Below are 26,917 nucleotides of genomic sequence, written 5' to 3'. Positions count from 1 at the left end.
ACCTGAATATTTTTTAGGTTATCTGGCATTTTGCAAATAATTTTATGACAATTCTACTTCAATGCATTCAGTGTTATTCTGAGTAGTGAGAACCTCCGTCAAATGAAACTGTAATGCACTGAAGAGGTTTCCTTTTGATGCCTTAAAATAATAACTGCCAGGGATCTACTTTAATCCTTAGGTAGATAATACTGTGACAGCTACTATCCTTCACCCTTTGGCTTGGTTCCCAAGGAGACTTCCCCTGTTTATATTTCACTTGTTACTGGTTTTGGTTTGCTTCTCATGGACTCTCAAACCCAGATTAATCTATCCCATCCACCTGACTCCCCTGCCAACCAAATTATCCTCATACCCTGCTGCAATCTTCATGTTTGCAGATATGACAACCAGGGAAGGAAGACAGTGCTGTAATGACCACAGAGAGAAAGCTGCCTAGAAATATTGATTGCTTCTTGCAGCACTCTCCTCTGTTATTTAAATAGTATTATACTACCTCAAAGGTTTGTAAACTGAGATACGGGGAGGTGAAGTTCCTGCCTGTGCTGTATCAAAACCTAAATAAGCCAGAGCTACATGCCTTCACTAATACCCTGTCTCAGACTCCTGTCACACAAACACTTCAGCATCTGCTCATCTTTGCAGAACAGCTCTTCTGATTTCACTGGACTGCAGGGTAAATTTAAATTTAAAGACATTCTCATTTGCAGACTCAGGACTTATGGCACGCTATTTAGTTGTCTGTACGTCAGGCTCTACCGCCATTTAAGATGCTGCAGGGTACCCCTCCTGGCTTCCAGCTGCCGCTCCAGAATGGTGCAGGTTTACCCTAAGTCCCATGTTATCTATCAGCCCAGATGTCTCTGATGCCCTCGAGCATCTACAGTGACACCTGTATTAGCCCAGCTGTCATCACGCTAGCATGAGCATTTCAGAACAACATGACTTGATGCAGTAGAGGGAAAGAATATCTTCTATTAACTCCTAGGAGCACGATCAGCAGGCAGAACCTGATCTACTGTACTTCTGATTTCCTAAATCACACTGATTTCTTCAGAGGGATGGAGACTCTCTAAGCTGCAAGCACCAAGTCATGGAACCAACGCACGCACAGCTTACCTGCAGTACTATGTCCCGTCCACTCCGCGTGATGTTAACAGTGTGGGGCTGTCCATTAGCCATGTTTCTGTGGTCCACATCAATGTTATATGGCTCTTTGGTGCCTCCTAGGCTGTAACGAATTTGCAGATTCCCTAGTGAAAGAAACGTGAAAAGCACCCTCAGGTGTTTTGATCTTTATTCACCAGCTGTTTTCCCCTCTTCATTTCCACATACACCTGTTCACATTTTACACTTAAATTGCTCTCAGAGCTGGTCTCTGCAGTAGGAAAGGAGATAGCGGTTGAGATTATAGAGCTGCTGGGCTGAAACCGGCTTCTAGTTTATAGCCCAGAAGTGTGACAATGACCAGCATCTCAAAACCAAAGTGTCTGCAAACATCCCAGACTGCAAACCACACAAATCAGAGCTGTGCCTTGAACAATATGGACAGATCTGCGCACATCAAGTGGCACTGTGTTGTTGAGATTATTATCTTTGCTGCAGTCAAATTCTTTGAAGTAAAACAAAGAATGATGTTTTCTAACGAATCAACCATTGATATGCATTGAATAAAGGCAAAATTACAACAAATTAACAGTGACACATAATGCACACAGGGGACTTTCTTGCTCTCACAGTTAATTGTTGTTGACGGGTGACCGTCTGGACTTTTATGGAAATTTAATATAAGGTGAGATGAAAACCTCAGGTTATATTGTTAGAAAAGTATAGTTAAAAGTGGTTAGTTGATATTCATGACATACTGCCAGAGAGAGACATTTTTTGTCTGCTCTTCATAACAAGTTTTAATATTTGATTAAAATGAAGGATGTTTGAAAAGGGAAATGCAGACCTCACTATTGATAAAAACCGGAAAAAATCTGGCCCAAAAGAGCAGCCCTAGACCTTTATAACTATCGTTTAGATGTCTGACATGGGATTTCTGTCATGTACCTTCTTTCTTCCCCATGAAGGGGAAAAAATGAGTCGCATGTAGAATACTTATATTAACTTATCCCATAAAAGAGAACAGCAGTAAAAACATCCTAATTAAGATTTTCATAAGGCACTAAGGCACTATTTGGAATCAAAGTATATTCAGTTTACATACAGTTTTAATACTGTAACAGCAAATGATCCATATCCAACCTTCAGCCATCACCAAATATTTAGGACCTTATATACTGTGCTGTATCCATATTTAAGCCACCTCAGTGGGTATCCAGATTTTAAGAACAGTACATTACACTTTCCACTGACTACTGGTGATACTGCCATGAGTTCAGCAGTTAAGGTAACTAGATGTGGATGCCTGCTTGTCCCCTCCATAATGCTAGTTCATGGCACGGATCTGTTACAGCATGTTTTTCAGGTGGTGGTGGATTTCTGTTCTGTTTTGAAAGGGAAGGTTGGCTAATGAAACCCCACCAAACTGAACAGTTAAATCTAGTACAAGTGCAATACAGGTTCGGGTCCCATGTACTTTATTTTTACATGACAAGGGTGAAGAGACTTTCTCATTAATTCAGAGCTTCAGCTGAATGTCACACTGGTGTTATTATCAATTGTGCCTTCAATGGAGAGACCCCAGAGCAGTTGCTTACCGGATGGCTTGACAAGCACAGCCATGAAGTCCTGGGTATAGGAGCTGATGTACAATAAGACACAAGGGGACTTGGTGGTACTGAAGCTGAAGCTGAGCACTTCTTTATTCAAGTTGAGATCAGGCGCTGTGGTCTCAGGATCCGTAGAACTCAAAAGTGTTCGGCTAACTAAATCCTTCACGCTAGTCCCTGGGGAGTGGAAGTTGTAACGAAGCCACATTCCCTCTTCAAAGAATGCTCCAACATCTTGAACATAAAAGAAAAAAAAAAAAAAAAAGAAAAAGAGAAATTAAACATACTGACACCTTTTGGTTGAAACATACTACTACGGACTTAATCAGTACTAATCTGTGCATGTTTCTATTGCTGCATTCTTTAAGCACATTGACAATATTTAGGTCAAGAGCCTCACTGTTTTCCAATAACAATGAAGAAGAAAATCTCCATTTTATTTGTGGGTACCTGGATCCCCAGAGCAAAGGAAAGATTTCCTTTGGGTCACACAGAAAGTCCATACTTATATTGCATATATACAGTACTACAGAGCAGAAGAACCCCACTTTAGATTTATTCTCACTGAACTCTTGCAGCTGATAATGCTCCAAAAAAGGAGATATGAGGAAGGGAGATTTAAGGAACACAATAAGTAAACACTGTCAAGGAAAAGGAAAATCAGCAATTCTGATCAGCAAATTTGAGTGGATTTGGAAGGACCTCACAAAGGAATGATGGCAATTCTAGCACCTGAAAGATATGAAATAGGATTGGACACAATGCGAGAAAGCTCTCCAATGATAGCACAATTCTTCATGAAAACTGGATGGAGTTCACAAGGATGCCCTTATGGGGAGAGAAAATTAACGAGTGAGCTTCAGAACAAGGCAAGAGATGCCTGAACTGCAGCTCCCAGGAGGTGCTACCCAGGCAAAGTTTTCAAACCAACCTGAGACAAAATGTCATGTTTTAACACTCTTGACAGAAAATGAAACTACTTTTGGCAGAACTAATACTTCCAGCTGAAAAAGCATTGTTATTACTTCTCATAATATTGCAGCCCTGCCTATTTCTTAACATTAAAAACATAATTCAGAGTTGACATTCTTACAGTGAAGGCTGATTTTGACAGCCTCCTGTGGGAATCACAGCACAGTTCCCTGCCATTGGAAGTGTGTAACCTGTGAAATCTTTTTGGGCTCGCCGGACTGGCTTCCTATGGCAGCCATTCATTGAGTGACACTGTGGTCCTGGATAGACTTTGCTGTCTGGGAAGAAGTCATTAAAGGAAGTTTTTAAATTACATGTGAACTTCATTTAGAAAGTATGTTTATGAACATTTCATAAAGAATTAAAGAATGATAAATAAAGATTATGACCATAGCATACGAGTACTGTATTTAAAGAACGGTTATAAGTAATGTTTAAAGAGGCGAGCAGTCTTTTAAATTTTTTTTTCATCATTTACTACCTTCCTACAATGCCACAAAGGTGCCACAGACTGGTACAAAATTGCCCAGCTAAACTTCTGAAAAATAAATACTCTGTTTGTTTTAAAAGAAATCAAATTTTTATTCCCTTTTAGCATTTGAAGTCTTCACACAATTCTAAGCAAAGGCTTTATCACAAAACACATGAAGCAAGATGTCCATTTTGCAAGCTGTGCAGTGACACAGAGCAAGTCAGGAAAGAGCCTGCAGACTTTATTCAGAGTAGATGAGCAGAGAAAAGATAAGAAGACAGGTAAAATTATAATGGACTTTATTGATGCTCCTTTCCAGAATTTTGCTAAATCTAGTGCTGGAAAAGTTCTGTTTTCCTGTTACCATACAAAAGGTCTCCAAAATTCAAAATATCATAGTCACTCTCACCATGTGGCCACATTAAACATGAAGTCAAGTTGTGGCCTCAAGACGCTATAAATTATTTGATCATTCGGATAGATTTATAACTGCCATTTTACAGGTAAAACCTTAAATCACCTTGAAATAGTTACGGGAGAGGCAATTCTGTTTAACAGCTATATTTTGCAGGAGACTCAGCTTAAGTGCTCCTGGATTAAAAGTGAAAGGGTCCTATCCTGCAAATACTTCCCCAAATTGTGATGCCTTCTGCCTTTAACAGCAGTGTTGAAAACCAGTGTTAGCACTTACAAATCTAAAGCAGCATATGCTGTAGCTCTAACTATTTACAAGACTGGCTTAAAAGTATCCCTGTGCCCACTAATGTATTCTGCTTCTGGCTCACACCAGCTGCTCCGTGGGCAGCTGCCGTCACGGTGCCGCCGCTGTGCTGGGCAGCCTGGCCGTCTGACACTGCTGCTCCGCTGCCAGGGACCATGGCCCCTGCCCAGGCTCTGCGCATGCACGCGCACCTTGATGCAGAATTATTTTCGCCTGCTTGTCGTGCTGTTTGTTTTAGGAGCGATTTTCGGGATTGCCTAGCACTATGCTTGCCCAGGGCCTCACACACTGGGAATACCAGGACCTCCAGTCCTGACCTCAGTGCTGCGCTGGGGCTGAACTGGAAAACGTGCAATGCATTTTTCCAGAGCTGTAAACATTATGAATTGCTACTTTAAATGTTTGTTACTACAAAGAAAGTTAAGTAAATGGTACTCTCGGAAGTGGCAAGATGTTTTTTCCTAACAGGTTTCACGACTGTTCCGTATGTTTAACTTGATTTGTGCTGAGAAAACCGTTTTCAGTATAGCTTCATGATTTCAGGCATACAAGCTATTGTAATGAGCCTTGAAATTCTCCTCACACGCACACCACTCTTTGAAGAGGAAGGATAAGAGGCAGGTTCACTTGGGCTGTGTGAGTATATCAGGCCCTCAACAGGAAGATATTGAATCCCCTCAAGTTCCAGCTCAGCAAAGAGGTTGATGCATGTGATTAGGCTCTCCACTGAACGAAGCTGAAGTCCTTGCAGCAGAACGGCAAAATGCTCAGCAGCTCACAGGAGCAAGCTGTTTCAACTGTTAGGCAATACTAGAAAAAGCTAAAAGATAATTTTCTCTATATTGAACACAGCTGTAAGATAACTTAGAAATGCTGAGGGACGATCAGTGAAAAAAGTCTCTACTCAGAGGTCACAAGCGTATCATCTTCCTGAAGCTCTGATAGAAGGAATATCAAAGTCCTTCATTCAGAAAACCATTCAAGCTGTCTGAATGAAATGGGTAAAATGCAGCACAAAACCTGCTGCTGAAACGTGGGGGCGGTTTCCATGGACGACCCTCTGCTTTCTTTTGTACTATTTCAAACGCTATTGGAACAGATGGCTTGTGGGAGATCAGGCAGAAGGCGTAGCGAAGGGTTCCTCAGCAAACTGCCCTTTTGATGCAGAAGCCTTGGGGAAATGAATGTGGTGGGAGCAGAGCAGTTTTCTTTGGAAAGCAGTACCCACTTCTACAGCAATATGCAGTGTGCTCATCCTCTCTTGACAGCCTTTGCAAATATATACAGCTCGGGCTTGCTTTGCAGAGGAACCCAGAAGTGGAACCGTGGATAATTAGAAACGATTTTATCCAGCAAGATGCATGCCCCCAGGATGAACAACATATACTGTACAAAATTGTCTGGCTTCAAGAAAAGGGATGAAGCAAAAGCTGATCCAGGTCTACTACACAAAATGCACACGTACCCAGAACTATCAAACTTATTTTGAAGGTTACGATTCTTTGGTCATCTCCCCACTCTCCCTTTTCCCACTCAGTTACTTTTATTTTGTACACTCTCATTCTATCTGGGATCAGGAGTATTGAAAGACTGGAGGAAAAAGGCAAATAGCATGTGCGTGCACACACACGCACTATTTCTGTTACAAAAATTCCACAATCTCAGGACATTTCTGCGCCTCTGTTGTAGACCTAAGAAAATATAAGTAGGAACCTGATTCTCCTTTGCTGCTGGTTTAACATCAGTGAAATATCAGTGTTGCTTGTTCTCTTCTCAGGTATTTATAATGATTCTGGTAGCTGTGCACTCAGTTACACTCAGAACTTGTCTTCTTTCTCTGATACTTTCTCCTCACCTGTGAAAAGCATGGCCAGCATGGCACAAGTGTGGCTGAACCCAGCTTCAGCAAGATTTTCTGTCTGCAGGTGAGTGTATAGAAGATACACTGAGCAGTGATTGAATTGGCTCCGTGCTGACAGCTGGGATAGCAATGTCAATAGGTAAGGTCATGAATCAAGTGCAATATAGTACTCTGAATAAATAAAGCAGCAACAGATCTGTGGAGCTGCCAAAAAAAACCCCAAACCCAAACCCCCTAAAAAACCCCAAAACACACCCCCAGCTCCACCCCCACCCTGATTTCAACACAGGAGCTCTTCAAGAGTGGCACTGTAAAAGGTGGAATCTACCTTCTGCAACAGCATGCTGTTGCTGGCTCACAAGTGCCACCTCACCTTTTTCCAAGTGAACCCAAGACCTGGCTTCTGTCGCCTTCTACCTGGAGGGCAAGGAGAAAGCAATGCTGGTTCCTTCTCTGGTATTACTGCACTTGGCTTTTTTGAAGCTGCACCTTCAAAGCAATCTTATTAACGTGCAGTAATGGGGTAAGATCCCTGTCTTACAAAAGCTGGAGGCAAACCCCTGGCAACTATGAAGCTTGGCCAGGACACATGAAAGCTGCAGAAGAGAAGGGTTCTCCCCTCTGGCTCACGAAGCTGGCTGAGATGCCTTCTTATAGCTGTAGGCACGTCCCAGCTGCAGGCCCTAAATGCCTCCTTGGCCATGCTCAGATTTGGTAAATTAAAAATATTATTCTCTGATGCTGCTTGCCAATGCTTGATGCTATGTCTTCCCTGCATGGAGTTCTGGATGTAAAAAGTCCCATTTTCAAACTCCTAAGGACAGACAGTCACCATTGGCAGTCTAACATGCGCTGCATGTACAAGGATTGTCAGGGCAACGTAGACAGTGCTCAAAGTGCCGATGCACAATTTTTTTCCTTTTTGATTTCTCATGTTGTTATGAATGTTGAATATAGATTAAGTAGAGCTTGCTTGCCTGGCTTGTGGCTAAAACGTGCTAGAGAGCACCAGAAATTGCAGCCACTTCCAGGCTGCCAGCACAAGACAAAGACAGTTTGCTGAGATACGTCCTGGCCATAGGGCATCAGCAAAGGGTCAGAATCTCACAGCTGCTCATCTGGGAGAGAATTTACTTTGAGTGCTCTGAAGATGGTAATGCTTATCATTTATCTGGTTAATTCACTCAATGTTTTATTTTACCTTCAGGCTCACGCTATTTAGTTTGTGAAAGCAAGAAGCACAGATTTAAAGGTTTTGTCCTACATCCTCGGGTCTCGTAATCTGGCTGCCATTACTGTAATAATGTGATGCACGTTTGAATTTTCTACGTGTGGAGTAAAATACCAAGATACAGCAATTGCTTGTTGGCATTAATAGAATACAAATCCACTGAGAGTTTGCTGCTTCTGTGTGCATATATCAGTATCCAGGACAAAAAACAGCTCTCTTGAACAAATGACCATCAGAATCAGGGCATATGTAAAATAATGTGCACCAAGGAAACGATGGGCCTGATCGTAAATCCATGCAAAGTTTCTTGCTATCATCAGTAGAATAGGATGAGTGCCACAGAAGATGGGGTTAAGCCACCTGATTCATTACATCTTCAAGCCTCCCTAGTCAATGCCGACAGGTAGATTCTGTTGGGAAGCAGCCTGGCATACCTAAGCAAGGTTGTGATCTGAACCTTCTTTTGCAGTAGCCCTGTAAAGCAGCTGTCTTTTAATCATACCTTGCTATACCTGGAAAGAAGTGCACATGCCAAGGAAAAGCTAAAAATGCCAGGAAAATCACATCTGCGTTTCATCCTGCACTGGTGTGAGATTACTATAGCTCTTCCTATAGCTACAGCCGCTTGCACTTGTGTCTAGGACAGCACGCTCAGAATAAGGGAATGGTAAACTGTATTGTGTATTCTCTTCTGGATCTAAATGAAAAGACAGCTCCCTCTCTAATGGAAATACCCATAATGGGTAGACTCCCCCCCCCCCCCCCCCCCCCCCCCCCCCATTGAATCAAACAGGAGGGATGAAGAAAAATGTAATGGCAAACATACAACAGGTTTCCCTATGGCCTGCTAGCAAGTCTTTGGAGGCACTCCTTAGGTAACCTCAGAGAAAAACTTGCAGCTTTGCAAGAGCCATTTGAGAAATATTAGAAACTGCCAGCTGATGCTTGCACGGTATTCAGAGTGACAACTTTGGTAGGCAAGATGTGGCTTCAATTCCTTCCTGTACCATAGGTAACCACACTGAAAGTGAGCAGATCCTTGCTTCCCTCGTTATCTCATTTGCTTTCTGCACAACCGTAATAAAATCATCTTCTCGCATCACAGAGTTCTGGTAAAGACAAACACCTTATCAGCTCATGATATACTACTCCAGTAGCATGCAGGTGTACAAATATTGCACATGGGTGTCTGGGGTGAGAACCTCATGGTTCTGAGCTGCCTTTGCACAGGCGTGCAGCAGCCAGCAACGCTGCTGAAGCTGCTCTACGCAAAGCGCCTGCATCCAGTGAGCAATGACACCAGAGAAGGCCTATTACAATTAGCTGACAAAGAAATTGAAAGTTTATCACATTTTCTGAGTCAGGACTTAGAATTTTTTAACTTATTACCCTGATTTATTTGCATTTTATAAGTAGCTTGTTATGGATGGATGGCAAGTGGGCTTGCAAGTTCAGTTAATAATCAGGTTGTAATTTCTCTGAGATAGGCAAGTAGTGTGAGAAAGGTTTCTTTTGCTTTAAAACCATTTTTTTTTCAGTAAAAGAATTCTTGCAACTTGAGTGAAATGCAATTTTCAAAGCACTAGAGCACAACTGTGCATGTTTAACAAGGCACTATTGACAGGACAGCAGAATGGAATAGTTTTACAGAATACTTTTTTTTTTTTTTTTTTTTTGAGTATATATATTTACTCAATAGAGGCTAAGACCCAAGTCCTAGAGGCCGTATGCTAAAGTTTGATCTACAGGTAGAAAAACCTGACGGCAGCATTCAGACTTAACCAGGCTGGTAGCCTAACATTCTCAACCCAAGCAAAATTTCTAATATAACTTTTGGCTAACAGATCATAATCATGTTGTGCATAACAGATTTTTTTTGGAGGATGGGAGGGAATGTTGCCTTGATTTTCCACGTTCTGGGATTATGAACAACGTAAAATTAATAAGTTAGTTACCTTAAAACACTTGAACAATCACCTCCTGTTACAGCAAAGCAATGACAAGCACCAAAATAAGGGGAATTGCATGGGTATAACCAGGGCAGAAATTGGACATGATGAAGTGTCAGAGTCTGTGGAAGACTGCAGAGCTGCTTCACCCATGTGCCATAGCACCAGGGGTTGGTTTGGTTGGGTTTTTTTGCATCCACTCAGCCTCATAAAAAGCTGATTTTTCTCTTTGAGGCAGAGGAGGGAGCAGGAAAGGTAGGCAACCTGGTCATGACAATGCTACTGTAAGGGCTTTCAGGGTTCATGCACATGTAAAACCAAACACAAAAGAGTTCAGTTTGGGCATTGGCATAAGGATCACAATAATTCACACTGTGGGTCTGAGCTTTACTGGAAAGAAAGAAAAAAGTGTATACACTGAGCTCATCTTGGTGTTTGCTGATGCAAATTGAGTAACTACATAGAAACTGGGAAGCTTTGAATTTACCCTTCCAGCACACCTAAAGGCATGTGGGTCACAGCACCAGCTATATATATTTTTTTCTTTTGGCCGTACTCTTGGTAGTGGGCAATTTCTTCTCCTGCTGTTGATCCACAGCACTTCAGTACCCAAAGGAGGAATGCCTTCTCCCTGGGGGATCCCCCAAATCACAGTCCTGCCACACGCTCTACGGAAGCATTTCAGCGTTTGACCTTCACTCTTTTTGTTTAAAGGAACAAAAGAGATTGTTTTTAAAGGAACAAATACTAATTGTTTTCTCACAATTGCTTTTATCATGATAGGACAACAGTGGGTAGAAAAAAAAAGACAATTTATGCTCAAGCAAAGGACAGGGAAAGGTCAGAAAGCAATCTGTAGGACTGCAGAAACACTGCAGCTATTTCTCAGAGCAATTTCTCTGAGCAACGAAAGAAGTGAATGCAATTGCATATGCCCCAAATACAAAGCAAAAGTAAAGTTAAAATAGATGTCAAACTGCATTTTTTTACTTTTTTCGTCTTTGTAAAAAAATAGTGCAATTTCCAGGCCACTGTCACATCAATCACGTTGTGATCTGCTGCTAATAAGACTGGAGACGATGCTCTTTCTTGTCAGTCATCAGTCAGTGGCTCTAAGGATGGATTTCATCAGCAAAAGAATCCACAATATGCAAGGCCTGTTTTTACTGTGAGATGTGTTTATTACTTATGAACCATTGTATGGTGATTTCCATATAGTAATGATAGAGGGTTTTTTTCCCTCTGGTTTTCCTGTTGCTGCTTCTGCTAGCAGTTTCAATATGTAACCAACCCCAAAAAGTTTACTGTGTGGAAGGGGCTTGAATATAAAAAAAATTGGATAAGAAAAGCTTCCTGTGGCAAAATCAATGGGAAGAGAAGGCTGTGGTATATTAACAGGTGTTGTATTATGCCACTTTTCACTCCTGCTGAGTAGCATTTTTTGGTGGTAATATCTCATATTGGTTTGCATGTGATGACTTAAAAAGTCAGGCACTATTGATTATTGAATCAACAGAGCTACTTGGCCTGGAAGGTTTTACTCAGAGGAATAAACTAAAGAAACATAGTCCTAGTTTATCATGCAAAGTACTAGCCTTGTTATTTCTTGGCAGCTGAAGTGAATTCCTAGTGGAGGTAAGAAAGGAAAATATTCTTGCCTGCTTCATGTTAGACTCACCCAACATCCCAGCATCCACCTGCATACTGTGGTGCAGGTTAGCAAACCACAAGAGGCAGACAACTATGTCCTTGCTATAAATAACGGAACTGGTTGAAAACTGAAAATATTATCTTTAAAAACTTGTAAACAGACATTTCAGTATTTTTAGAGAGGGGAAAGTGTAAGTATTAATGAAAAATGCATTGAAATATCAGAATTGCAATGTTTAAATCCAAATTAACTAAAATATAATGTAGGTAACATTTCTATTTTCCAGAGAATGCAGGGAATGATTCCCTGCTATTTTCCAACAAACTATAATTTTTATAGATTTTAGTTTTTTTATAAAACTAAAATATACTCAGTTGTTTTGCCAATATTTATTTTGCTGTCGTTAGTACTGCATGCTTGTCCACTGTATCTAGAAAATACATACAGTCTTGTCTCATGGATCAAGAGGATATGGTACAAGATTCTGGGAGCTGCTATTAGAAAGAAAGAAAATGTAGGATCCCCTTCTCTCACAAGTCTTGGGAGTCTGACAACATGCACAAGATGTTCCAGTGCTTTACTTGATTTAAAAGGCTCAATGCAAGTTAAATTTATAATGTAAAATTTAATGGGCTGAAAATGAACTATTTTAAAAAACTCATTCTCAGCACCGTTTCTTCCAGAGGTTTTACAGCTATTTTGATCGTGGGATGCCCCAAACCCAGTCTGTTTTGTGCTTGATTTATCTTCTAACTTTATCCTAGTGCCACTCTGTTGTTGAAGCCCCATGAAGTTACCCCCACTACATCACACTTGGGGATAGTCTAGATGAGTATATCAATTTTCAGCACTAACTAATAGGAAACTGGCCATTTGCATTTCGTACAGAAGGTCTTAAGGATTTAGAGAGATATTTTGAGCCTGGAATAGTTTTGATGTTGAAAGAAAAGATCTGATTTCATATTTGAATGGCACAGAGATCCCCATGCTAGCAGGAGTACCTTTGCATGACTCAGTGCTGCCCAGCAGTAGTAGCTTACACCAAGTTTTATTACATGTCCAAAGCATCACTGTCAGAACTCTGGGGCTTTAGCTGGACTGAGAGGCTGATAAGGGGAATATTATAGTATAATATAGTATAAAATTACTGGTGTTGCTATGAAAATACTTATAGACCAGCCAAAACCAGGGTTTCTCTCTGCCAGGTGCTCAATTATTCCCCTAATGATATTTTTTATTCTGCTAGCTCCACATCCAGGAAAAATAAAACATTTTAGCTTAGAGGTAGTTTTGGCAGAAGTTTGAGGGTTTTCTACCTGTAAGAGAAATAGAAAAAACACTAATAAAAGCCAGTGTGATGAGTTTTGGCAATACAGGAAAAAAAACAAAAAGTGAATTCAGTAAATATGGCATGGCAGCAATTTTTTATTTTTTTTTCTTTTGAGTCATCATGTGGTCTGTAAGAGACTGACCCAGTTCCAGCCTGAATGGGTTTCCTATAATATAGCTGCACTAGCAAACAGGAATACTAAATATGCATTACCATTCTTGAACTCACACCACACCATTTGCTAAACTAACTGGAGTTACTGTACTCGCATTCTCAGGAGTTACTATACCATCCTGAATGTGATGGGCATGTTTTATAATTTGTCTTTGAAGGAGCGTAGCATAGTGAAACCTCATGAAATTTCTGCCTGCAAGCACAGTGGAAGCCATTACCTAGAGCAGCAGCTGCTTCGCTTCTGCTGTGCTGGAAATACATCATAGTTACTGGAATTTATAAAATAATCATGCTGAAGATTCATCAGACTATCGGGTGATTGCAAACAATCCCTTTGGTTTTAGAAGAGGGTGCTCCACTGTGTGAGCAACATCAGCAACGGCCAAAGTGCTGTTACGATAAAATGAAATGAAAGTGGATATATATGGATATAAATGAAGGTGACTGAAGCATGTGAGGAGAAAATAGAGCCCATAATCCAGCATCAGGTAAAAAGACTGCCTCTTTCTGTTAGAAACTTGGTTTTCTTTAAGTGTGGCTGGAAGGGAGCAGGGTATGGATGTTTGCAATGTAACCGTCAAAGACTGACTTGGGGAAAAAAAAAAGAATTAAAAAAAAAAAAAAAAAAAGACAAGAAGGAGCTGGAAACCCGAATGTGAAAGGACAGGAGGTTTCCCCTACTGCAGTGACAGCCTCACGAGGGGAACGTGGTGACGGGTGACCCAGCCTGCCTGCAGGACTCCTGGTATAGGTGGGAACATAAAAGTAGAAAAGCAGTTTATGAAGCTAGAGGTTTCTTCAACATCACAGATACTGATGAGAAAAGCCTTTGTAAGTTTTTTGTTGAAACTGTAGGATTAGTAACTTTTGAGAAGGCTTTTAAAATGATTAGGAAAAGTAACAGACTGGATGAGTCTGTGTGCCCATAAAAGCACAGTGAAAGAGGATAGTAGCACCTCAGGTAAATGTGATGAAACCTTTAGAGTTGTTGGGAAGAATATTTCAATAATTTAACGAGAATGTTCTATGAAATGTAAGGGAATTGAATGGCCACAAACCCTGCAAACTGCAAACATTTAGAAAATTATATTCCCATTGCTACTTACTTTGTCACAATCATTTCTGGTCAAAATAAGAAAAAATGTGGAAATAAATTAACATCTTTATTCTCACTTTTTTTTTTTTCCCTAACGTAAGATCCCTCTTTACCTCACTCCTTGTCCGTCTTCCTTATGCAGAATTGTGTGTCCATAGTAAATTGGTCTCTTATAATCATTGATTTTGAAGATTCTGAACATACTTTAGGCATTTCCAAAGGAGTGATGCAGATGTGGGAGCCCTGTACCTTCCCTTACCCCAGCAAGTTAAATCTCTATCCCAGTCTGAGCTATTACAAACTTCATCTGGTTATGGATGGATACAATTTGCAACCCAGATGCTGGTCTCCCGATTTATTAGATATTCAACCCAAAGCTCACACCTATGTATCTCCAAACAATTTTCTGAATGAGGCTCGGCAGCTTTTGTTTAAATCCATGTTTGTTCTAAAGAGGTAACCATGATATTGTGCTAGTAGGAATTTATTGTTCAACAGCTCAAGACAGTGGGATATAGTCTGCCAGACCTGCTGTGGCTATGGGCATTCCTGATGCATTTTGCTGTTACTTGATTTAAATAGGTAACATACATTACTACTAATGAGAAATGTGGTTTTAAATCATCACATTTACATCCTGGGTGTATAATTTGACTTGCTTGCAAGAAGTATTAAACAGGATTTATTTGTTTAATTAATACAAGCTGAAGCATTGATCCTATTGTGTTTCTTCTCAGGCAGATAGCTTTCCCATACTCTGCCTCCTCCACTAAAGCATTCACCTTTAATGCAAAATGGTCCATCGTAGGCAGTTCTGGAGCAGTCACAGGAGTAGCCGTTGTATTTCTCGACGCATTTACCGCCATTTGCACAGTACATCCCATAGCTCGTGCAATGGCCAGAGCAGCCGGGCTTCACCCCTGGCGTGACTTTCGCTCGCTCCTCCAGATCCAGCGTCACCCCGTTCATCCTTAATGAACGAATGCAGCCGAGGAAGCCTCGCTGGCCGCCTGCAGCACCTGAGAGGGAATGTAAAACCTTGAGACAACACTGAATATATTTGATTGTTGTTGCTTGACATGGAATGTCCTGCTGAGCTTGTAACAACAGCTGGAAATAAGATGGAAGTACAACTTCTTCGTAAAGGCAAGGAATCGCCTTGTCCTAATGACAATGAAATCAATGAAACCCAGCCTTTTGATACCATAAGTAAGCATAAACCGTAGGTGTGTTTGCCTTACACTGAATAGACATCAGAGATTCTAGCCCTCCACTGCAAGACTTCATTCCATTTCAACTTCAAGACTTTTAGAGAGAACAGTGGAAGAAATAGGCTTGGCTCAATTGCTAAGGAATAGTCTTACTCCATATGATTAGTGATGATGGATGCTAATAATAATGCCATAATATGTTATGCAGTGTTGCATTTTTAAAAGCCATGATGGGAAAAGAAAGAAAAGATTTAAATCCCCAATCTCAGTTGCAATAGGAAATAGAGATTTTAATTTCCAAGCAACACTGGGTATATTGTTTAGTTGCTCAAGTACAGGGTGAAGGATATAATACTGATGAGCTACATTTGAAAATCTGGGTTGAGTTGGCTTTTCTTAGCAGTCAATGAGAACTGTTCCTTTTCTCCCCCTAGTAAACACTTGCTGAAAATTGTGATTTCAGCTAGTCTTGTCTGGGGCTGCATTAGAAACGAAAAATACCTAAAAAAGTCAAGTAAGTAACCAAGAGTGGCTGTCAACCTTCCTCCTCATCATCTCATCTCCTTGATTACTGCAGTGCTGCAGGTGCTGAGGAGTCCCTGAGATCTGAACGCAGAGTACAGAGGCTGGTATTTACACGAGTAGGGAAGAGGGCGAAATACAAAGCAGAGAGGGCTGCTTCAAACCAGATGTTGGCAGCTGGGTCATCTGGAGCAAGAAGAGGTGATGCTCAGTCTCTGCCGAGGGCATGGGGCAGAGGGCATTCTGGTGTGGTTCCACATAAACTCGTGTACACTGCAGTGACAAGAAGATCCCTAATACACCTAATTCTCTTCCTTCCCCCACCTAGGACATGAAGTCATTATCCCTCAGGCACTCTTACTGGCCCAGGGAATAGATAATTATTCTACAGAAAGTGGAAGGGCAGGCACTGGACCAATTCCTGTCTGGTGTTACGCTCTAGCCCCTGATGCTCAGGGCGTTCATTTGGGACACTCCAACTCAAATTGATTCTCTGCCTGACTCTGGGTAAGGATTTAAATCTGTTCCTTGAGAGGTGGGCTCCAGCCGACAAGTTACATGAAATGGGTATGATTCAGAGAGAAAGAAAATCCGGTGCAGATTTGGACATTCCGGTTTTGGGAATAAAGGTACAAGGTATTTCAACACGTTGTTGGTGTTACAGTTAATTCAAAACTACCAATAAAAATAATCTTTAGTAACAATTCCCCAAGAACTCCAGCTGGAAAAAAAATCCAGCTCTTCCCGTTTTCAGCAAAAGGCTTGGTATTTCTTTTCAAAGGTCAAGGCTCCCTCTTTTAAACAAACTTCACATTTCAGCTTATTTTGAAACTGTCTTTTATTGGGATCACAGCCAGCAGTAAAGGAGAATCGGAGCTTGTAAACAATGACTGCACATCTGGTGACACATTATACACAGTTTGAAGTGACACGGTGCTGTTTACTGAGGGAGTGAAGGCTTTAAACGTCATTTTAATTAATTTCTGCTCTTGAACCTGACTAACGTGGGGGAAAAAAATGAGATAGAAACTTTTTCTCCTTTCCCTTTCCCTCTTTTGTTAACAGCTATCTAGAGAGGTAGGAAAGTGTTTCTTAGCTCAGCATTTCATATAGCTCTGATTCCAGCTACTGGCACTTGGCACACCTGCACTTCGCAGCCCTGAGGCCAACAGTCAGAGAAATGCAGGTCCTGCTGGAATCACCTGGCCAAACCGCAGCAGAGACCAGCAGCTCCAGAAAGCAGTGGACTAACTTGGTTCCAGGGAACGCATCTGTATAACACTCTGTGATGCTTTCCTACATTGAATGGGCAAACTGCCCATGGGACTAGAGGGGAAAGACTGCAGCGAGGACTCTGAAGGTAAAAGCATGGGCAGTGATCAAACCTCGAGAGGCTGAAAAGTGCTGCCAAGGCTAGGATGGGCACCGCAGGCACACGCAGTCCTGGCAAGACATATGCAGGATTTTTACTTCTGTGGTGAGTAAGCGTGTGAGATGCCTGGCAAAGAAGGAGTTTGGCACTACTGCCTGCTAGAGATACTTTCAGCCAGGAGTCGCAGGTGGGAAAAGACAAAAGACAAAAATGACAAGAATATTTTTCTCTTAGTTGGTCTTATTTCTGTAATTATGGACATGCTTTGCTTTGCTTTTTCTTTTTTCTCTTCCTCACCCCTACCCCTTGCCCTCATGCAAGTGCTTCAGGAGTGCAGCTCCCCACATGAGACTAAGCGTGCTGGCAAGACCCGCAGGAAAGTGTGCTTAGTGTGTGAGAGCAAAGCCCAGTCACCCGTCCTGCAGCTTACCCACATAGAGCTGGCTGTACAATTCCAGTCGTGTGTGTCCTTCTGTTGGTGCTTTCCGGACCTCCAGGGGTAACTGGTCTACCTGTAGGCTGGCCTGTTTGACGTTCCTCTCGGCATTGACCCGGTGCCACTGGTCATCATTGAGCTGGCTGGGAGACCTAACGACAATTTCCACCGGCCCATTTCCAACATCAAATGAAAAGGAAACCTCCGTAGCAGCTGAAACACCAAGCAAAAGGGAAACCATCTTGTGTTGTAAACAAATTCACAGAAAAAAAAGCAGAAAGGAGCCATATTTACTAGAGTAGGAGTATTTCCAAGGAAGCCATTATGAAAAGTTTCTATAGCATGTGATGGAAATCAAATCAGTTTGTCTTGTAAAATTTAAGCAGAATAAATTATGTCCTTGAAGAGGATTTTTTATTTCCACTGATAATCTCAATAATATTGGAAAAACCCCTTCACCAGCTTTCAGAAGAAAACATAAACAGACCCTGAACCAATGACATTAATTCTTGATTTCTGCAGCTTTTCCAGTTTCCGTAGGTTTTTGGTGTGGTTTTTTTTTTTTTTTTTTTTCTTTTTTTTTTAGGGAAATATGCATTTTGATAAAAAAGTGGTGCAGAAGTCTACCTACGTTTTTGTCTTTTGAGGGGGAATTAATTTTGACAATGAACTAATAATGCAGTAGTAAAGACCTATGTGAGATTTTACGGCTGAAAAAGAAATGGATTCTTAAGAAACACTACAGTGCTTTATTTATAGTGGATAATTCAAAACACGTTCAGAAATTTTACAAATGTCCATTAGGCTCTACTAGGCATTTCTCCAGGTCATCCTCAACTATATAATTGATACTTATTACTAAACAGGGAGTGTGATTAATAATACACAGATTATTTTGGAATGAAGAAATATAATTTTGACTTTCCTACTGACATTTAGTTTATATAATTTGGGGCTGTACATCAGATGAAAGTGTTAACAGAAAATGGGTTATCAATGATAGCATTCACAGAGGAGGATACCAGACAAAAGTAAAGACAACCAAGAGTTCCATTTAATCTGTTTTTCTAAAATCTAACATAAAAAAGCCACAGCAACCTTCTAATTATTCTAAAAAATCTCGAGTGCCCAATTATGGTCTCAGTGTTCCCATACAGCTGTGGTTTCTCGTTTGGTTGAATTACTAAAACACTATTGTAAAAAAATCTTACTCAGTAAGGCTATTAAATTGTGGTAGAAGCACCACTCCATGATCATTATCACTAACAATACTGATAAATAGTGGGAAATACTTTTGTACATGGTCTGACAGATTTTCATGGGGTTATGCCAGACTGAATGAAACACATTTTTATGAAAACTGGAGGGATAGGAATAAACTTTTTACAGAGAACATTCTTTCAAACCGAATTTATTATACAATTGACACCTTTGATTTTTTTCCTGCAAAACTGGCTATTTCTAAAAGGAAGAAATAAAAGCATATTTTATTGCTGTTGTACTCTCTGTTCTTGGCTGAATAAAAGAATTTCATTTCTTGAATGAATTGCCTTTCATAAGTCATGAATTAAGTCTGTCTGGCCTTTTGCACTTTACAAGACACAAACTCTGTATGAGCCAAAACTTGCTGTTAAAGAAATAAAGATATTTCATTTTCATGTTGTTATATCTTATAACTTCAGTGGTTATGCCAAAAAACTCAGGCAAATTAGGAATTAGAGTAAAATCTCTCCAGTACTTGAGTTGTATGCTGTGTTCAGGTCTATTTTCAAGGGTGTGTGTCTAATTCTCCTTTGCTTTTTCCTTTGAAGAACTGCCTCAGATCTCTTCACTGTCAGACTTGAATTGCTTTCCAAAAGCTGTCTGTCTACAGGGCTGTAAAAAAAGAATCCCATAGCAAACTCTTCATTTGATTCTGAGGCAGCTGATGGCACTGTCGATATTGCTCATGGGTACCTTGAGTACAACCCCATCCAGGACGTTGAAAACCTTTGCAAGAATACTTCTTTGCAAGCTCTTGGTCTTCTGGATGGAAGCATCTCTAATTTTTTAAAGGAATATTATTCTTCCTTTAAAAGAGAAAGGGAAAGTGTAGAGAATAGAGATATTTCAAGCATAAGTTCTTTCCCTGCACAGCCTAGCTTTCTGCATGGCTTTAGACTGAAATCTGTATCGCAGCCTAAAAGACTTACAATGAAATTTGTACTTATTGGAGAAAAATACTCTCTTTAATATGAGTCTCATTTGTAGAAATTAATATTATATTTTTGTATTTAATCTGATACTTAGGGAAGCAAAAGCATTCCAGAAAAATCTTATCAAAGGCTGTTTTCCATGCACGTACCTGCTGACATGCTGAAAGTTAAGAGGAGACAGTACAGGATCTATGGACTGTGCTCATCCATCCCCAAGCTACCTGAAAACATGACTCTCATAAACCAAAAAGGAGGAAACTTACTTGCTAGACTGACAGACTGATAAAACATGAAGTATGTCAATGAAAAGAGCTTTGCAGATCGGCAGGGGCTGCACGACAGCATGTCTTAGATGTGAGTTATGCTGCTGGTTCTGACCCTTCGTTCTTAGTTTCCATTGGAATGAATTTTTGAGCCTACAGGTTAAGTAGCAATAATAGTAATATTCTCCAGACAGGGGCATCTCTAGGTAAAATGATTGGTACTTGTACCTTAACAGAAATAGATGAACATCTGATAACAGGCACATTAGTCAGAAAAGGAATACAAAAGAAATTGTACCCCCTAATAAATGAGACAGGAGATTTGGTAACAAATGACATGGAGAACCCTGAGGTTCTCAACAACTCTTTTCTGTCAGTTTTCACTGGCAACTGGCCTTCCTACATCTCTTGAGTCCCTAAATCTCAAGGCAGGGACTGGGGGAATGAAATATTCAAGGTCAGGTTAGACAGGCTTTGAGCACTTCACGCTGTACCCACTCCTCCTTTTTCCTCTACCCCAGCTTTACTGGTGAGCATGTGGTGTATGGTATGGAGTATCCCTTTGGCCAATGGTCACCTGCCCTGGCTGTGTCCCTTTCCAACTTCTTTGCTGCCATCAGCCTACTGACTGGGGGAGAAGTGGGGAAGAGAGAAAGCTTTGATGCTGTGCAAGCATTGCTCAGCAACAGCCAAAACTTTGCTGTGGTATCAACACTGTTTTAGGCACAAATCCAAAACACAGCACCATATGGCCTGCTGTGGAGAAAGTCAACTCCATCTTAGCTAGACCTAGTACAACACCAAATTTCTTCAGAAGTTCGGCATAATTAGTTATGTAGAAGAATAGCAATTAGGTTTTTTTTTCCTAAGTATGATTTACTTTTCAATCTCTGTATGTCTACACATACAAACCTTGCATGATGTGGCATCTTTGACTTGAATACATGCTTGGTTGACAGGATAGTGGCATTATTCTGTCAAACTTTTGAAGTGGATGATTAAAATATAGACTATTCATTCACAATGACCAAGTGAACCAGAGCAGATTTTTTTCAGAAACGTAGAAAATGAGCTGCACAGGTCCCTGAGATTTCTACTGGTTAGTCACTTTGTAGGTTATGAAGTGAGTTTTCCTACTGATCATTTTGTTTTCTATTCTACGAAACACCATAAAACGCAAGCCAGTTTTCCCAAGAAATGAGAACAAGGATAAGACATTGAACAAATGTCTGAAATTGCTTAATTATGAAATAAAAAAAGAAATGGACTTTTGTTTATTCAGGAAGTACAATGTTTTTTGATGGAAACTTCATAAAATCGAGGTGGGGTGAATTTTTTACGTGCTCCTGCCACATATATTCACCGAATATAAGGCATGTGGCTTAATTTTACCCTTTCTGTACCTTGTGCAATTACATATAATTAAACTTGAACACATTTGTTTCATCGACTCAGTTTTCTAAGGTCACAGGTCACTGTCAGCCATCTGTTCAGAATACAGAAGTGCAACTTTGGCAAAAAAAATGCCCTTCTCACTCTGTTCCGTGTTCTTGTTTCTTAGCTCTACGCAGATCCCACCATTTCCTCCTTGTAAATCCATGAGGCATTTGCCCATAAAAAGGAAGGGCCATGCCTGAGCCACCCTGAAGGAAGACCTGGATAGGCTGGAAGAGTGTGCTAACAAGAACCTTATGAAGTTCAACAAGGAGATATGTAAGTCTTGCACCTGGGAAAGCATAATCCAGGTGCACAGCACAGGCTGGGATCTACCCCACTGGGGAGCAGCTCTGTGGAACGGGACCTGGGGGTGGTCCTGGTGGGCAACAAGCTCAGTATGAGTGAACAGTGTGCTGCTGTGGCAAAGAAAGCCAGCAGGATGCTGGGTGGCATCACCAAAGGCATCACCTGCAGAGATACAGAAGTCATTTTCTCACTCTACTCTGTGCTCGCCAGGCCACACCTGAACACTGTGTTTAGTTTTGGTCCCTGCTGTAGAAAAAGGATCTGGGCAGACTGGAGAGGGTCCAGAAAAGGGCCACAAAGATGACCGGATGACTGGGAAGCCTGCCCTATGAGGAAAGGCTGCGAGAACCGGGTTTGCTCAGCCTTGAGAAAAGGCGGCCTGGGGAGGCCTTATCATGATGTTCCAGTATTTAAGGGGTGGCTACAAAGAAGATGAAGACTCCCTTTCTACATGGTGTCACATGGAAAAGACAAGGGGTAATGGGTATAAGTGATTCCTGGGGAATTTCAGATTGGACACGAGGAAAACTTTTCACAATGAGAACAATTAGCCATTGGAATAATATCCCCCAGGAAGTGGTGGATTCCCCAGCATTGGACACTTTTGAGATTTGTCTGGACAGGGTGCTTGGCCATCTTGTCTAGACCGTGCTTTTGCCATGAAAGGTTGGACCAGATGATCCTTGAGGTCCCTTCCAACCTGGAATACAGTTTGATTCTGTGATTCTATGACTACATTGTCTGTGGGATTCTGCTTTCCTTGGGTCCTTCCCTTCAAGGCTTTCTGGTAGATACGCTTTAGTTAAACACAAGTTCTGAGGCTCAACTACACAGGAAGCAGCATGCACTTCTATGTCCTTTGCTATGCAGGTGGTCAGGCTAAATGAGCTGATAGACTTTTCCAGCATTCAAGACCTATGAACAACTAGGTCTCTCATTTTCACAGAACTCCTTGTGTCTGAAGTCTGTTTTTCCTTGTTTTCCTAGTTTGATCCTCGTTGATAAAGGATAGGAACTCTAGCTATAGTGAGGCTGGCAGCAAAAGAGATGCTGACAGCTGGGTGAGTGTTCACAAGATGTTAAGCAGTAGGTGGAGGTTCTCAAGACACATCAGCTGTGGGAAAAAAAAGGAGGGATTACAACCCTCCTCACAGTTAGCTTTGTATGCCTGTTTCTCTAGTTCTCTCCTTCTCTCCCATTATCCTTTCTCTGAAACACATACTTTCATCTCCTTCCTTGTACTTTGTTTCTTTTACCTCCCCTGATGCATTTTTACACCCTTCAATGAACACACTGATGTTTTAGCTGACTTATATCAAAGGGAATAGTATCTAACTTCTTTAGGATCCTTTTGAAATCACATTCTTAGAACATAAATGCCTTGTTATGGCTAGAATCTGAGCTCACTTACTTGGCTGTAAAACAGGATACCACAATAAGCTATGAACTGTAGACTAAAACCTGCCAGATATTTCCCCCCTCCTCTTTGTTTGCCTTTCCCGTGAAAACAGCCTGAAAATATTCTCTGTAAGGGCAACACCTGCCAGACTTCTTGTACAGTTTGTTCATAAAAACACCTCTGATGAAGGGCTCACTGACTAAACCAGTAGACAAAACTCAGTGAAATGATGAAAATGGATGAAAACCTAATCAACAAAGATGCTAGAGCATCTCTGAGCTAGATATCTAGAGCTGGTGGTTTATGTATCCTTATATGAATCCATCACTTCAGTCAAGATCAGGTCTCATATCTGTAGTCACTGGAATCATTCCCATTGACTTTAGTTGACTCTGGACAGAAAAGAAGGTTTTCCAGGACTGGAAAGCAACTATCTTGTCCACCTTTCCCACTTATACTCAGACAGCTGAGTTTAAAGATAGATTTACAAAGTGATCTCTTAACTACCTGCCCTGCTGCCCTCATCTGCTTGCACAGGGGTGAGAGGGGGCCATGCCAATGCTGACATTGAAACAACATGGATAGATTGCTCCTGGCAGTTGAAAATTTGCGGAAAGGGCTACAGATGCTACCCTGAAGTGTCACATTGGAACACAGGACCTGGTTTGAGGAGGCTACTTCTCAAGGGATACAACCAAAAGTTAAAGCCACCAAAAGAACATCTCAGAGAGAAGCTGTTGATCCAAGTTGCTTGACTGCATGCAGGAATTACTGTGTAGCTTGGCTCTCTGTTAATAATCAGGTAGTTGTCAAAAATCATGACCATATTTACAATAATTGGACTAAGCATCTGGAAGATTTCACCATTTATTTAATTCCCAAATGAAATGGCCATTTGAACTAATGAGCAAAAGCTTCAGTCATTTGACCAAATGACAGTGCGCATCCATGCCCAAGATTACAGTAATCCCTGAGCTAAGTGCCAAATGAACTAGCTCTGGAAGCTGCACAGCTGCATCAGCATGATGCTGTGCCAAGAGTAATTAGTTCTAACGAGAGACTACACTGCACCTAGGATCAAACCCAGCATAGCTGAGTGCTGATTTATGTGGATATGCTCTCTTTCTTAGAATTAGCTTATGTGTCTCTTTAACATGGGGCTTCACTGTACCGACCAGACACACCCCACGTTTGCCTGTAGGTTAACCAGTAAAAAAAAAAAAAAAAGAAAAAAATCATGCAACTTTATACTTGCTTGGATGTTATGCAGTCATTTATGTGTCAAGAACAAAAAAAAGCGTGAGTAAAGGTATCACTTTGATTTAACATCATTTAACACCCACTTCTCATAGCATAAATCCATCCGTAAGATACAATATAATAACATCTGAGGCTCAGTGTCTTTCTGAACCTTTAGAACAAGCTGATATGGAGTAAACAATCCATGGGACAGTCACAGACTCATAGCATGGTTTGGGTTAGAAGGGACCTTTAAAGATCATCTAGTGCAATCCTCCTGCCATGGGTAGGGATATCTTTCAGTAAACCAAGTTGCACAAAGCCACATTCAACCTGACTTTGAACACTTGCAACGGTGGGGTGTCAACAACTTCTCTGAGCAACCTGCTCCAGTCTCTCACCACCCTCATTGTAAAGAATTTTTTCCTTCTAAGCAATCTAAATCCTTTCTCCTTCATTTTCAAACCATCGCCCATTGCCCCCTTGTCCTGTCACTACAAGTGTTCTTAAAAAGTCTCTGTCTTTCTTATAAGCCCCTTTTATATATTGAAAGGCAGCAACAAGGTCTCCGTGGAGCCTTCTCTTCTCCAGGCTGAACAATCCCAACTCTCTCAGCCTTTCTTAAACAGAAAAGGATGATCCAGCCCTGTGATCACTTCCATGGCCCTCCTCTAGACCCACTCTGACAGGTCCATGTCTGCCTTCTGCTGGGGACCCCCAATCTGGATGCAGTACTCCAGGTGGGGTCTCACAAGAGTGAGTAGAGGGGGAGAATCACCTCCCTTGACCTGCTGGTTGTGTTTGTTTTTATGCAGCCCAGGAAACGACTGGGTTTCCAGGCTGAAAGTGCACATTGCTGGCTCACATCCAATTTTTTGTCTACCAGTACCCCCAAGTCCTTCTCTGAAGGGCTGCTCTCAATCCATTCATCACCCAGCTTGGGATTGGGATTGCCCCGATCCAGGTGCAGAACCTTGCACTTGGCCTTGTTGAACTTCACGAGGTTCACACGGACCCACTCCTCTCCAGCCTGTCCAGGTCCCTCTGGATGGCATCCCCTCCCTCAAACTATTGACTGCACAACTCAGCTTGGGGTCACGTGCAAACTTTCTGAGGGTGCACTCAATTCCACTGATGAAGACATTAAACAGTATTGATCCCATGAGGGATCCCCTGAAGGCAGGGGTCCTCAAACTTTTTAACCAGGGGGCCAGCGCGCGGATGAAGTGGCAGGCAGTCATCTGCGGCTGCTTGGTTTCCCCCCCCAACCCCCGGCGGGGGGGGGGGGGGGTGTCTGTAAATACCGGGGGCCAGATTGAGGACCCTGGGGGGCCGTATCCATCCCACGGGCCGTAGTTTGAAGACCTCTGCCTTAAGGGATAGTACAGACCCTTGAGGGATGCTGCTTGATACTGGTTTCCACCTGGGGACTGAAACATTGACTGTAACTCTTTGGACACAGCCATTCAGGCAATTCCTTATCCATCTAGCAGTCTATCCATCAGACCCATACCTCTCCAATTTAGTGGCAAGAATGTTGTGAAGGACCATATCAAAGGCCTTACAGAAGTCCAGATGACATCAGTAGCTCTTCCCTTGTGCACTGATGCAGTCACTCCATTGTAGAAAGCTGCCAGATTAGTCAGGCACAATTTTCTCTTGGTGAAGCCATGTTGACTGTCCCTAACCACCTCCCTGTCATGCATCTGCTTTGACGTAGCTTCCAGGAGGATCTGTTCTATGACCTGACAAGGCAGAGAGGTGAGGCTCACTGGTCAGTAGTTCCCAGCGTCCTCCTTTCTACCCTTTTAAAAAATGTGTGATGTTTCTCCCTTTTTCCAGTCACTGGGGTCTTCACCTAAGTGCCATGACATTTCACATATGATGGAGATGAGCTTGGCAACTGCATCAGCCAATTCACTTGGGACCCTGGGATGCATCTTGTCAGGTCCCATGGATTTATATTTGTTCAGGTTGCTCAGGTGGTCTTGAACCTGAGTTGTGTTACAATGGGAGGGACTTTGTTCCCCCAGTCCCTGCTTTGATGTTCAGGGACTTGAGATATGTGGGAAGAGAGATTACCATATAGATTGGTAAAATATTACTCTGTGAAAAAGGAAGAACAAGGACTGCTATTAGCATTAACATTTTGATGATATAACTGTAAAGTTAGTTTTTAAATATGAGTGATTTCAGACATTCTGTAACTGTATTACTGATTTCTGCTCAGTGAAATTCTTGTTGCCTGGAGAAAATATTTTGAAACACATTTTACCTTCAGTTGTAAGAAGTCTAGAAACATGCATAGAAAAGAAAAAAGAAATTAACTTCTCAATGAAAAGTAAGGGAATGAAAACATATAT

General features: G+C 41.5%; 1 protein-coding gene across 2 annotated transcripts in view; it reads right to left on the bottom strand.

Annotated features, from left to right (window-relative positions):
- Positions 1-26,917, bottom strand: part of CNTNAP2 (contactin associated protein 2) — a 1,157,745-nt gene that overhangs the window by 89,164 nt on the left and 1,041,664 nt on the right. For both annotated transcript variants that reach the window (XM_037385402.1, XM_037385403.1), the window contains 4 exons: positions 17,710-17,928; positions 14,957-15,193; positions 2,706-2,951; positions 1,120-1,253 (listed from right to left, as the gene is read on the bottom strand). In XM_037385402.1, coding sequence (XP_037241299.1) covers positions 1,120-1,253; positions 2,706-2,951; positions 14,957-15,193; positions 17,710-17,928 — 836 coding nt within the window. The remainder of the gene's footprint in view (positions 1-1,119; positions 1,254-2,705; positions 2,952-14,956; positions 15,194-17,709; positions 17,929-26,917) is intronic.

This window comes from Falco rusticolus, chromosome 4 (genome assembly GCF_015220075.1).
Source record: "Falco rusticolus isolate bFalRus1 chromosome 4, bFalRus1.pri, whole genome shotgun sequence".
NCBI lineage: Eukaryota > Metazoa > Chordata > Aves > Falconiformes > Falconidae > Falco > Falco rusticolus.
The sequence above is the reverse complement of the archived record's forward strand: the minus strand, read 5'-3'. Positions and strand labels throughout refer to the sequence as shown.